The sequence below is a fragment of the Urocitellus parryii genome, chromosome 8 (assembly GCF_045843805.1).
Source record: "Urocitellus parryii isolate mUroPar1 chromosome 8, mUroPar1.hap1, whole genome shotgun sequence".
Classification (NCBI taxonomy): Eukaryota; Metazoa; Chordata; class Mammalia; order Rodentia; family Sciuridae; genus Urocitellus; species Urocitellus parryii.
In genome coordinates, this window is record NC_135538.1 from 32,112,076 (window position 1) to 32,126,890 (window position 14,815).

Sequence of the window (14,815 nt, forward strand, 5' to 3'; positions counted from 1 at the left end):
ATTTTCATAAGAAAAAGAAACTATTTTGTTGAACTAACATAAAGTAAATAAAACCACTTGGCCTTGAAATGTTTGGTTATTCTCATTTATACTGTATTACTTAGAGTTGATTTGTCCATGAAACAGACAAAAAAAAAGACAGAGGTGAACAGCCACTAACATCAAGACAGAAGTGGTTTGAATCCTACTATGCCAGCTGTGTTGTGACTTCAGATAATTTAATTACCTTCTCTTGATTAAAATTTCTTATGTTAGGTCATTTGTAAAAATGCAGTGACATAAAGAAATGTTTAGAATACATCATTTAGAGACACTAAATATTAATCTTCCTATAAGGGTATGGATCATCCCCTCTTTCATATTCTTCTAAATAATAAAAACACAGTTCTCTAGTAAGAGTAGAGATGGTGTCATTGGGTTGAGTGGATTCTGGTCCACTGCTTAAGTTTTTATTTGACAGGGGTATGTATCACAACTGGTTTCTTGCAGTCATCAAAATTGTGAGTAAGTTTTGAGATATTAACAATATTAACCACCCAAATAATAAAGTGCTTATATCAACTTCTTGTTGGACTTTGAAGTATTGTCAGATATAACTGCAATCTGTAAAAGAGAGGTAAATAGCAAGTGATAATGTGAATATAGATAATAATAATTATCAATATGGATGTGGGAGGCCTGAGCAAAAGTTCCTGTCCCCCGGGGATTTGTGGCAATGTCTGGAGACATTTTTAGTTGTCAGAATTGGAGAAACGGTGCTACTTTCATCTGGCAGGTAGAAGTCAGGGATCCTGTCTAATATTCCACAATGCACAGGACAGCTCCCCACAATAAAACATTACCCAACTCAAAATGTTTATAGGCCAAGGTTGAGAAATCCTGAGTTGAAGAGAATCATATTGTATTCACATAGAAAGTGCCCAATGGTTACCTTGAATTACTAAGAGATCAGAACTTACAATGCAAGTTGCCACTGAGGATCCAAATAGAATGTCAAGGGTTCAATCCTGTCATTTTTGGCAAAGTGCAAACGCTTGGGTAAGAATTGTTTCAGGTAAGGTCTGAAGTGCTGGTTTGGTTCCCGGCACTAAATTTGCAAAAAGCAAAGGAAAATCTATTATTTCCATATTATCCAAAGTGCAAATTTCTATTGAAATTCCTTCCTAATTTCATGTGAATTTTTTTCCCACACATTTTACCCATCTGCCTAAAAAGTCACAGAAAGAAAAATAATAGCTCTCACTATTTGTATAATTTACAGTGTGACTATTGTAAGCTAGTTAAAACTTTTATAGGTTATCATAATTATTAATGCATAAAAGCCTCAGGGCTCTTGGACTGTGTCACTAGATTATAGTGGAGTTACAACTGGTGAACCTAATATAAAATATCTGATAACTAATTGTAAGAATTTTCTTCAAGATATAAAATGGAGCAAGTGGAAAAGGTAGCATAAATAAGTTAGCACCAGGACAAAAACTTATTTTAAAAAATAAACATTGAAAAAGAAGATGGAGACTGTGGGTATATCTCAGTGGAACAAGGCCCTGGGTTCAATCCTAGCATCACAGAAACAAACCCTACAACAATAACAACAACAAAAAAAACCTAAAAGGAAATAATCCATAATGCTAACAGCTTTTATGCTGGTACAGCAATAGGTTTTGCTTTCTGGTTTTTTTTTCCCCCTTCAATTATTTCTGGTACCTTCATAAAAAGTTTACAATCCCAATAAACAATTTTTGAAAACTTTCAAACATAAGATTATTGAGACATATCCTTAAATATAAGCTTCTACATGCTGGCCCATATACCCCAAAATTCAAATCCCATAATCCCAATTACAAATACTGAAACTTTTCTCTAAATATACAGTACACAAATTAACAATAACTATAAAATGGAATAATTGTACTCACAGAAAGATTTCTGGCAATGCCTTCATAATTAACTGAAAGGAAACAAACATAAGAATTAACAGTTGATGATATGCTACAATTACAAATAAAAAATAATACAAAAATGTAGAATGTCAGGTTCAAACCCTACATTTAAATACCAAAGCAGATTTCAAACAGTTTATTTAAGTCACAGTATATTAGTCATTGAAAGGAATTTAAGACAGATCCTTAGATACTGCTCTATTATGGCACCCATGATATCATGTCATATTGCTAAGGCAAGTTATAGAACATCTATCCATCCATGTTGTTCATCTATACTCCAATCCATTCATCCTTTTATTTATTCATCAGCCTGTTCATCTACCTATTCATCTGAATATCTATCTATTTATTTACAACCAATGTAGATCTAGTATGATTTTACTGTGTAAAAAAATATTAAAATATGTGTTTTATATACATATAGCAAATACTTAGGAAGACACAATCCAGACTTTACAGTAGTTGTCTCTAGAGATGGAAATTGAGTTGCTAACTGGGGGGATTTATGGTGTGAAACTGTTATTCCTTACTTTGTATTTTTCAATATTCAATGATAATTGTAGAATTTCCAAGTAAGAGGGGCATAGGAAAACTTAGAAGAGAGGGCAAGTTTTAAAAACAAATTTACACAATAAGCCCATTAGGTTTATTAGGTATATTTGGTGCTACACATCAATAATCATTTAGTTTCCTAAATATTCTTTCATTTCTTCTTTGCATGTAAAGTTTGAGAAAATTATTCAGAAAAAACCATACATTTTTTGTATGTATAGAAATTAATTGATACATTGCTTTTGTTTTAATTTGGGAAATTTGGGGATCTACCTGAGATAAGGTATGGCTAAAGCTAATTCCCAAAACAATGTCTGGGGACTGCTATTGCCTGTATGGTTTTTATAACAATCGTGCAGTTCTCCTTTAGTATCTGAGGGGATTTGTTTCAGGAGTTCCCCATGGCTACCTAAATCTTCAATGAGATGCTTAAGTGTCTTTGGCAAAATGGAGTAATATTCGCACATAACCTACACACAATCCCTTACAGCTTTAAAATTATCTCTTGATTATTTATCGTATCTAAAATAACTAAATGCTATCTAACTAGTAGTTGTACTATATTGTTTAGAAAATAATTTCAAAACAATCTGTACATGCTCGGGAAAAAAAACACAATTTTTTTCCAAATTTTTCAATCCATAGTTAGTCAAATCCACAGATATGGAATTCTCAGGTATGAAAAGCTGATTGTACTTTACTTTTCTAAATTAAAAAAAAATTAATTAAAACTTTTCATTGTGCACAAGAACCTGTGCTGTGTCACTGAGTTAATTTATCTGCATAATCGTTTTCCTGTAGTGAAATCTATTTTTCCTCATTAATATTCAACAGTATCCACAGAATTCTATCTATTTATAGAGCCCAAACCTAACCTAATTCTAATAACTCTGAAAAGCTCATTTCTCTTCCCATTTCAAAGTTAATCAGATCAAAAGGATAAAATTTGCCATACATATCCAAAAGTTATCAAGGATGGTATTCAAGAGGCAAAAATAGTTACAAAATTGGCTTGATTTACAAAAGAATAAATAACTTAATTTCTTGGTATTTTATATTTCACATGTGGTCAAGTAAGAATATGAAATTTCTTTTCCTTCGCTGTTTTAAAGACTCATTGCTTTTTGGAATGGTTTATGTAATTTCTAAGGACTGGAACCAACTGCTTATAGAATTAACCATCTCCCTCAGCATTCCTCCTCATAATAGCATATTATACCAAAATGATGTAAGTTATTTTAACGAAGTGTCATTAAGTACCTAAATTCTAACAAATGCAGTTGAATTTTTCCTTTAAACTTTTTTCTAGTCACAATCTTGAGCCTAGTACAAGTAAAATACACACCACAATATGAAATGTATTAAGAAAATCAAATAATATGCTTAGCCTATGAATATTAAATAGGTACACGTTGAACTTGTGTCCTCAAATCTAGTCTCATAAAATTTCTGTAAGTAGAAAAGACCTGTACTGCAAATTTAATTATTAAACTAACTGATTCCCTTCGGTTTACAGAAATAATGATTTAGAGTAATATATTCTTAACCATACTTACATGAATAGTATTTATCTGGGACATCAGAGGGTCTCAATCGAGCAGCAGGTCCATAAACAACTTTAATATTTTTAACATCCCCCAAATATTTATTCAGATATATATACTTCTTACAACTGCCTTGTTCCATGCCTAGGAGAAAGAAATCACCAAACATATTCTAACTTTAATAATGAATTTAATATAAAAAAAACTTTCTTTTACTTCCAGAATTGAATTACATTTGAGTTTGACACTCCTATCAGTTCAACATCTGATAGACAAGAATACAGAAATTCAGCTAAATCCTCCAGTTCACTTTTTTCAAAATATTTTCCCTTTCCTTCACCAAACTAGTTTAATGTTTTTTCTTATCTCTGTATTTCCAAGTCATTACGTGAATAAAAAACACTGTCTTATCACAGTTTTAGACAGTTATTTGCCCAAAATCATCTAGTATTTTAATCTCACTGTGGGAATGAAGTTTCTTTTGCATGGAACTTCTTGGGACTATTTATAAATATAGCTGTCTACAATTATTTCTGAAGTAAACAACAAAAAAGAGCACACTTTTTTTAAAAAAGAGAGAGAGAGAATTTTTTAATATTTATTTTTTAGTTTTCAGTGGACACAACATCTTTATTTTATTTTTATGTGGTGCTGAGGATCCAATTCAGCGCCCCGTGCATGCCAGGTGAGCACGCTACTGCTTGAGCCACATCCCCAGCCCCAAGAATACACTTTTTCCTTTCTTGCATACTCACCATTTTCTTTTTTTGTAGTATTAGGGATTGAACCTAATGGCACTGAGATTTATACCTCTACATATATATATATATTTTTTTAATTTAAGACAAGATCCCCCAAAGTTGCCCAGGCTGGCCTGGAACTTATGATCATTCTGCCTCAACCTCCCCAGTAGCTGGGATTGTAAGCATGAATCATTACAGGAGCCATTATACCATAAATTTTTAGTCCTAGAGCTATACACAAATATGTCAAAAACATCACATTATTATGAAATTATGTCATCAAAATACATACTGCCTCTAAAGTCAGATTTCATGCTAAAGAAAATTAAATATGTACTTGATAATGTGCTCCAGTTAAATCTAAAATTGTAAAGTTAACAAAATTTAATAGAAAGTTTTTTCCAACTCTTCAAATAGCCTGGTGTAGGATTTTCCAAAATCAGAAGCCAAGTGCAGTTTGGCTGATGGGAGCCTATAGGCTTTTAAATTTCTGTGAATTCTGTGTCTATCATTATTAGTGTAATCTTTTCTTAAAGACTTTCCATAAGAAAGTACATTTTGATCTATAACATTCATAGGAAATATGAAATAAAAGTTAATCAAATTCACTTTGATTTTTATACCATTTAACCTGAAGAGTAAATGATACAAATTCAGATTACCATGATCTGAAATAAGGATGAGGTTCAGGCATCTATGCAAATTCAGTCCTTTCAGACCATCCATCAGCATGCCAACCATGTTGTCGACTCTCTGCAAGGCTTTGATGACCTAAGGATGGGAAGCAAATCTCATATGAGCATTCCCTACTAATGATTATTTCTACAGAAATTTATCCCTATTAAAAAAAAACACCAAGAAAAGAAAAAGAATAATGGGTGTAATTATGATAAACTAGTTCATGTTAGACTAGCACAGGTCAGGATCAAAGAAATGGAGAACAGTAAATACCTGCTAATCGTTAACACTGGGAAGGTCCAAATTCTGCATTTGCTCAACCACAAGTTTGGGAATGACGTTAGCTGTTCTGATTAATTTTACCTCCTAGAGATTCAAGAGCTACTACTTAGAAGAGACCCAAGTGTCAAACTAATATTAGCTCAAATCTAGTGTTTGGCAAGAAACCACTGTATTCTTAATTACTACTTCATTTTTTTTACAGTTTCTTCATGTACTTTCTGATCATTTAAATAGTCACTGTTTAAGTAAAATATTTTCTAATTTTCAAAAGTGTTAAAATTATTCATGATATGCTTCTTATGCATTTAAATTTTTTAACTTGGAACTTACAAGTTAAAAAGTTACTTATCTCCATACAAACTGCATACATATTACATATGAATATTTTAAGGACACAGAATGGCAAAGGTTCTCGGCATATCACTTTCTGGCATTGTTCTTTTCCTCTCTCTTTGTAAAAGCATGTGAGGAAAGTTCTTATAGAGTTTTGTAATATATCGAATCAGTTTAATCTTCATTTATAGTCAGTATATTTCACTTTAATATGAGACATTTTCTTCCAAGCCTTTCAAAGACATCCAGGGGCTAGAGTTGTACTTCAGTGGGGTAAAGCTCTTGCCTATATTTTATATATATAAATATAATGTACTTTCTTATGGAAAATCTATATATAGGCAAATATGTGTATTCCAAACAACATAAACTGGAATTTTTAAGTATTAAGATAAAGTAGATATTGAGATGCCAGTAATAAATAGAGTTTAACAGAATCAACAAATTAATAAATAAGATTTGAAGGGCAACAGGCTCAACCTTGAAGGAAGATACATCAGGAAAGCTTGTACTGTGCAAATTATTAGTAATCAGAGCAGCACCAACTCTACAACTTACCTAACTGGACAAACAAACAAATCACAAAACGAGTCAAAGTATTTTATAGTCAAAGATCTAGACATGGGTCTTAAGTGCTAGTGGACCACAGTAAAGGAGTTTAAAAAAGCACACTAACCCCCTGTTTTTCAAATTGTAGAAAGAGTTACAAGAAATATTTCCCTTAGGCCAAATATGACATGGCCACATAGCTGGGCACTCATCTTCCTTACCCCACCTGTAGGAAAAAGCAATTCTGCTGAACTATAGATCAGACTCAAAGGAGGGCACAGTGGGATTATAAACTACAGTGGGGCTACCAGGATGGAATTTGATGGAACGAATACAAAGGATGGAAACAGACCTGCATGAGATCATCTTCCCCTCCATTTCATTCTCTTTTGTATGAGATGAAAAGCAATCTAAGCAGTAGTACCTACTCATTAAGAGGGGCAAATTTAGGACAGATGCAGGGTCAGTAAAACTAAGGGAAAGTAGTTTAGGCAGATGTTCTAGAGTCAAGTGAGAAAAGTGGACATTGTCTTTTCTCTCTTTCTTCCTCTACTGTTACAGAAGTAAGCATTGAGACCCAGTGGTGCCCTCAAAAACAGAATCATAATGAACATGTCAGGACAGGCTTTCATTGAGACCCTATCATGAAAGTCCTTAAGGTTTTCTAACTATCCAACCTGTGCGACCTGGGTAAAGGAACTGATAAAAATTTGTTGGGGGAAACCCAAGCTATTTAAGAAAAGTGTGTTTATAGTTTCTTATCCCATGGAATCACAGGAGGCAAAGGTAAGTAAACTGGGATTTTGAAATAAGGGATCCTGGCAATACCTCTTTTCCCTTTTTTTGTAACCAATAATTCCCCCAGATTCTTACTTTTCCTTTGTCTTTATATCTTAGGTCACAGATAAATCATAAGGAAAGTCGATTTAGAGATGCAAAGAAATTCAAATCATTTTTCTATGCTAACACTTTCTGTGCTCCAAGATATAAAAAATGGTGTGGCCACATGAACTCTGAAAGCAAGAAGTGTTTTAAAGCACTGTATAGATGACAAACATAGACAGGAGCTGGCTAAGTTCCTTAAAGGAGGTCAGGTCAAAAAGTCACACTACGAGCATTAGTCCATGTGCTGGTCTCTTTAGTTTCTTGGCAACCATTAAATAAAAGATGATTATGTGAATATCTCTATACATTTGATAAACCTTTTCCATCCTTCAGTATTCAAGCTCTGTTTTAAGCCTGATGGTCTCAGCAGCTAGGGACAGATCTCCTAAGAAGAAGAGTTCAGAGAAAGCTTCTCCTTTTTAACCTGTTGCCCTATATTTTCATGAAAATTTGGAATTTTGCCTGCTTATAAAATTCTTATAAAGCACTTAGCTTTTAGGCCAAGAGAGAAGGATATGAAGTAAATAAAGGCTTTGGAATAAAAAATACAGAATTTAATTCATCAGTTCAATTCTGCACTGAAGAAAATACAAGCAGAACAATTTTCCCAAGTCTTATTTTGTTGAAAGCGTACTCTTTGGTTTAGTAAAATTATGCATGATACTATTTACTTTTTCCAGAAATCATAGGATCTTAGGGAATGATCTAGAATTCTGCTTCAAAAGTTTGGTTAAATGAGACTAGGTTTAATGGTGTAATCACTGATAAAAATGTACTTACTTCACTGCTGACTGGTCCATATGAATGACCTGAAGAATCTGGTTCTTCTAAATACAGAGTGTAAAAGTGTGGTCTAAATCAAACAGTATCAAAATGTAATATTTTACGAACACATTGAAAAACAGAATGGAAAGAATATTTCAACAATTGATAGTGATTAAAAATTCTACAACACTGAGGTAACATTTCTAAACTTACTAACAAATAATTTACAGGTTTGGAATTCTTCAAAATGTGACTATAATAGTTCATTAAAGAGTTAATTTGGATCTAAAACATTAAAGCCAATAGCCAGATTTTACTGTAGTCTATTTTTAATAAGTATGTAAATTCTATTATACAAAGGAGTAATTATTTATTTATTTAAGGTTCCAAGGGTTGAACTCAGGGATACTCAACCACTAAGCCACATCCTCAGCCCTATTTTATATTTATTTAGAGATAGGGTCTCACTGAGTTGCTTAGTGCCTTGCTTTTGCTAAGGTTGGCTTTGAACTCTCAAATCCTCTAAGCCTCCTGAGCAGCTGGGATTACAGATGTTGCCACCATAACTGGCCAAAGGAGTATTTATAATAGAAATTAACTTTCTACATACCTTTCATCACTAGGAAGCTGTAGCCACTGAAGAACAGCTAAAATTCTTTCTTCAAATGGAATGGAACTAAAATTAAGGAAGAACACAACAAAACAAATCTGTGAGAAAAGTGTGGGTTTAAAATAAAATAGCATTAAGGAATACTAAAACAAGGCAAAGCATTTATTGTGTTTGAAGTTACAGAAAGCTTTTGATCGAAAACTTCAATTTTTTTCCAATGAAGGACTAAAATTGAGCTTTTATATAAATAAAAGTGGTAATTTGGTTTAAAAATTTGCTTCTCCTCCTCTACTGGAGGGTATTACTCAGGTATCTGGAAGCAGGCATTGTTTACTGCACAGATATCAATGCATTAATACAGTCTACAAAGGACACCTCAGGCAGAGCTCAGCCACAGATGACACTTAGTACAATTTGGATTAAGGCATCTGATAAGCAAATAACAATTCTCCAGGCAACATCTCTTTAGCAGAGTTAATTATGCCTTCCTCTGGGCACAGGGCTTTGTTGACAGAGCTCCATCAGGGTGCTTGCCCAACCCCAAGAATAGAGCTTGAGAAGCCAGAGACCATGAATTCCCCATGCTAGTACAGTACATGGCACATCCAATCTTACTCGCCATCTCCATTTCATTTATGGGATGGAAACATTGGCAAATAACAAGGTCAAGGAAAGACACTACACTGTGCCCAGGTGAGCCCTGAAGAATACATAGCAATATTACGAAAGAAACTACTATGCCATTTTTGTTTGGGATTTATGACCTTTTCTGTTTGCCCTATCCTCCATCTCAGCTCCAAATATCCTATATTGACTTTTCAATAAAAATCAGCCAAGAATCTTCCCTTAATTTTTTTTTTTTGCCTTTTCTGAATATATTGTGGATTTTGGTTATCATGAGGAAGTTATCCTAATCAGATTCTTACACTGAAAAGCATATTTATTGAAGTAATTTAGAAAGGGAAATTCAGAGATATCATGAATATTTTCTTTTAAATAATATTTTTGAACATCAGGGAGTCATTCCTACCAATGTATTCTTTAATGCATCTGCCTTTTCTATTTCCAAGTTCTTTTGCTCCCTAGGGTTAAAATGTTTAGTGTCTCCATTCTTCAGGTCTGTACACACCACTCAAATGCTAGGGCTTAGGATTCCATTAGAGAGAGGGAGAAGGGGGAGGAGGGGATGAGAGAAAAAATAAGATGTTCTGTCTTGCAAGGTCCTAGAAAAAGTTTGTTTACACATACCCATTATACACTTTGTAGATATCTGGGTAAATTCCTTTAATTGTCACATCTGATCCTGGCCAAAATAATGTGCCAGACTTGAGGCCTTGATACTTAGCTGTGATCCAAATCTGGGGAAGAAAATGAAGGAAAGTTAGGAAATCGTGGGAACATTCATCTTTCAGGAAGGAGAGTGTGTTCCTGCAACACTACCGTATCCTTCTCAAGAGCTATCTTGTTTTAAAGGTCAGTAAGCTCCAGCAATTAGATTACAGTAATCACATAATATGACTTTTAAACAGCAGCAAATGGAAATTTAAATAGAGATTTAAAAGATGGACATAAGGCAGCTGGCAATTCCTTTAACATTTAGAGCTATATCCCTAATTAGTAGGTTTCTCTGGAAAGAAGAAAAATTCATCAATATACCTGTCTTTAACTTGTTGACATTTTTCCTTATGTAACCAATATTTATTAAGTACTTATTACTGCCAATAATATACATGAATAGGATTCCTATAAGCCTCCTACATTATTAATTTGCATGATATTCACAGTAACCTTGAGGTAGTTAATCCTGTTACCTATAGTATAGATAGAGAACATCAAGGCACAGGAAGAATGATTTACCCAAAGTCACATAGCTTTAAACATCAGAGCTAACATTTGAATTCATGACCTACAAAATTAAATACTGTGCTCTTTCTCCTTCTAAGAGGAACATCAAGATTATCCAGAGAGACCATTTTTCATTATTATGGCAATTTTTAAAAAGTAAAAAGGAGAACATTTCTAAATTACAATCAGAAAGAACCTACTAAGTTATTTATACATGCAAATAAAGCCAGAGCTTGCGTGTCTCAAAAAAAAAAAAAAATAGCTTGGTACAGATCAAAAATATTACCCTGGGTTTTGGGGTTGTGGCTCAGTGGTAGAGCACTTGCCTAGCATGCATGAAGCACTGGGTTGGATCCCCTGCACCATATAATGTGTATATATATATATATCCCTGTAATAATTGCATATGTTTATGAGGTATAGTGTAGTATTTCAATACAGGTTTACAATATGTACTGATCAAGTCAGAGTAATTAATGTTTCCATATTTTAGTATTTCTGTGTGTTAATTAAAAACTCTTTTTTAAATGTTTAAAAGATGAAAATATTAACTACCCTGATTTGATCAATACATATTCTATACATGTATCAAATCAGCACATTGTGTGCCCCATATAAATGTACAACTAAAATAATAATTAATTTTAAAAAAACATCACTGCTAGATGATACTACTATATGAAAGAAAAGAGAAAGGAAAAATAGCTCAGCACAATCCAAATCCATCTTTAAATAAAAGACTCTCAATTTGTGCAATCATACAAGTTGCATTTAAGATTACCAGCATTCATCTCCAGCATTTATGAAAAGATGACCACAGACACAGTAAATGAAATAGGGTATTAAAAACTCCAAGGAATGTGGTTGTTTTACTCTAATTGAAATAAATGAGAATAATAAACTATTTTAGCAACTAAAACAAAGAACTCACTGGCTCTCCTTTGTACCACTCAGGATTAAACTTCTCTTTACTTTTAAGTGAAAAGGAAGCATTCATTTTGGGATCATACATTTTATTGTCAATTACGCCATGGGATTCTGGATAAAGTCCCTACAAAAGATAAAACATGGATTCTGTCACGCATTGCAAAACAAGTCACTTTTTTATGCAAAATATAACTTATTCCCTTTAAATAAGGGAATGCAGAGTTGAAAGAAAAGTTGAAATGTAGAGCTTACTGTGACAATGCTGTAGTGATTGGGAAAAGTTTTTGTTGGATACACTGGTCTCAAGTTTTTGGTATACGTTCCACAGTTTTCTAGGAGGGGAAAAAATAAACATCATTATTAAATACATCTGACAATCTACTTATCTCATTTAGCTTTGATACCACAGCAGTATCTTTAAATCAAGTAAAATAATTAGAATGGATTTATAACCAGATTAAAATTCAGGATGAATCACAAAGTAACACTTGGGATATAAATTCAATGTTAAAGATGTGTTTTTTCCTCTTAATCAGAAACATGGTAAACAAAATAATTAAGTCAATTAAGTAGTTATGCCATACTTAACAGTAACATAAAGTTCAAGACAGACAAGTTGGAATAACATGATGCTTGCAAGATATTTGCTTGGACTTAGTAGTCAAACACCTAAATTATAATAGGGAATGAACAAAAAAAGCTGCACTGGCAACAAAATCTACAAATTAGAATAAGGGTGAAATAGTAGTTGGGGTGTCAGGGTACTGTGCTACAGATTCAGAACCAACCACCCCTGGATGAACTGGACTGCTTAAAAACAAAAGGTGTCATTTGGCTTCATGTCAGAGAAAGCAAGGAAGTCAGACTGCTCTGATGGATGGCCTACTCATTTTTCCCTGGTGTCCCACTCTTCTTCTGCTGCCTCTATTATTAAGGAAGGAACTTCTACCTAATGATTCCAGTGTTTCAATACTGCATTGCCTGATAATGTTCCTCAGATTGCCAGGTGTCTGCATCACTCACTGCCTTGCTAACAGTTCGGAACTGCAGGCTGCATACTCCAATTGGCCAGTACTAGGGCTTGGGCTCATTGTGTATTGCTTTCTTGAAAATTGCATATATGAGTACCTATAGCTCCTTAATTTTGAAATCAGGATGTCTTGCTGGTGTGATAGAGACAAAAAGCTTCAAAATCCATGGGCCTACTGGTAAGAACACAATCTTGTCCATAAAAAGCTAAAAACTTTTTATACCAAATGTTTTTTACTCAAGATAAAAAAAAAATCTTTTCCTCCAGGTGGAAATTAAAAACTGAAATTCTAAAAATCTACAAAACTCATTTTGGCATGTAGTAAGACATAATTTGGCCTTTACTAAGAGTAATTGTAGTGTTTAAAACAACCTTGTATACTCAATTATGGGAAAAAACATATTAGAATGCCAGCAGAACATTAAAATTGCTGTATTTACATGACAGCTACATAATTACTGAGCACCAATAACCAGTAACTTCTACAGTTTTAATATTCATATGTGATTATCTTCCTTTTTCTATAATGCTAATACAACTGATTTTTTGGTATTCATATTGCTGGTTACTAATGTGAGTTTAAAATTGGGGCATCAATATCAGAAAAAGACCATTCTACCATTTCATCAGTGACCTGCAGAATAATCATTCAACTAAGGGCTCAACTGAGATTTTTTTAAAAAATTGAAAGGATTCAATTCAAACGATAATACAGGATAAGTAGGAGTACTTCAAGTCCATATTAGTAGTATCATATCATTTTGTATAAATATGTCAAAATATACTCTACTGTCATGTATAACTACAAAGAACAAATAAAAAAAGAAAGGAATGTTTTAGAGTCATAACAAAAATAATGATAATTATAATAAAAACTACTTTCTACTGTTAAAAAACTGTAGTTTTAAAATTCTATTTTTAAAATGGAATAGTCATAAAATAAGAAGGAATGTTTCCACAAAAAGAATGCAAAATTCTAAGAAAATGTAAATGTGACCAGGCATGGTGGTGCATGCTGGTAATCCCAGCAGCTGGGCAGACTGAGGCAGGAGGAAAAGCCAGCCTCAGCAACTTAGTGAGACCCTGTCTCAAAATAATAATAATAAAAAAAAGAGTAAATGTGTATAAAAATGGGTTACAATCCTAACATAACTGAATCATTTTAGAAGTATTTAAAAGGTAGCTTTAGAGTGATCACACTATTAAAGGCTGGAGCCTTATCACCAGGTTCAGGCTCTCTGCAATGGAGAAGTCTGGTAGAATAGTTAGGTCTGCCAGTACTTTTCCAAAAAAGACTGCTTCTCTAGTTTATCTCACCAAAATCGTGACAACCCAGTCATCAAACCTGAAACTACTTACTTAGTTTGCTAATAACAGGAAGAAGTCCACCCCAAGTGTGTAAATATTCTGCCCTGAATCCATCCAAAGAAAATAAGAGGGTAGGAGGTGAATCAAACCTGGGTTTATGAGAAAGGAAAAACAGTGTTAAAAGAGCAGAAAAAAAGACACATCCAATGAAGATTTTCCCCCTCCCCAGCACAAGTCCAGTGAAGATTTTTCACTGCAGTTGGTATATAATCATAAATAAACTAACAAGTTAGCAAGCACACTCATAAAGGACATTTTCCATGTACTTATATTCACACTCATGCTTTACCATTGCCTCCTGTGTATCCGTCATCACATAGTACTTATTAAGCACTCATACTACTTAATCTACCACACAAGGAACACTATTCACGGTTCCTGCCATTCCCAAAGCTAGACCAAAGACTATTAAAATATAACAGCATTTCTATGATATTCAGGAGAATAAGTGTTAATAAACAACATTACCTAAATTATGTTTTTGTTTTCATTATTTTTTTCTGAATGACTACTTTCCAATGTTCTCTTGGTGAATCTAAAGGATTGTACCTCATATAACATAAATGTTTTTAGTTTTTAAACTTCATCTATTTAAAAATATAAATAGCTAATACAGAAGTTTGAGAGATCTTTATTACATTCAAATATTTAAGCAATAAAGAAATGATTCAAAGATTCAAAGCTAGGATTGATCAATGAAGTTACACACATACACACACACACACACATGCACACACATAAAAACATAGTCAATGTGC

General features: G+C 33.3%; 1 protein-coding gene across 1 annotated transcript in view; it reads right to left on the reverse strand.

The window, feature by feature from the left end:
• The window catches only part of Enpp1 (ectonucleotide pyrophosphatase/phosphodiesterase 1), a 70,513-nt gene that overhangs the window by 20,188 nt on the left and 35,510 nt on the right, over window positions 1-14,815 (reverse strand). The window contains exons 6-15 of the mRNA XM_026380876.2: window positions 14,049-14,146; window positions 11,912-11,991; window positions 11,664-11,783; window positions 10,136-10,245; window positions 8,888-8,953; window positions 8,293-8,365; window positions 5,448-5,556; window positions 4,055-4,186; window positions 1,920-1,951; window positions 960-1,087 (exon numbers count right to left, since the gene is read on the reverse strand). Of these exons, the coding sequence (XP_026236661.2) occupies window positions 960-1,087; window positions 1,920-1,951; window positions 4,055-4,186; window positions 5,448-5,556; window positions 8,293-8,365; window positions 8,888-8,953; window positions 10,136-10,245; window positions 11,664-11,783; window positions 11,912-11,991; window positions 14,049-14,146 (948 nt within the window). The remainder of the gene's footprint in view (window positions 1-959; window positions 1,088-1,919; window positions 1,952-4,054; window positions 4,187-5,447; window positions 5,557-8,292; window positions 8,366-8,887; window positions 8,954-10,135; window positions 10,246-11,663; window positions 11,784-11,911; window positions 11,992-14,048; window positions 14,147-14,815) is intronic.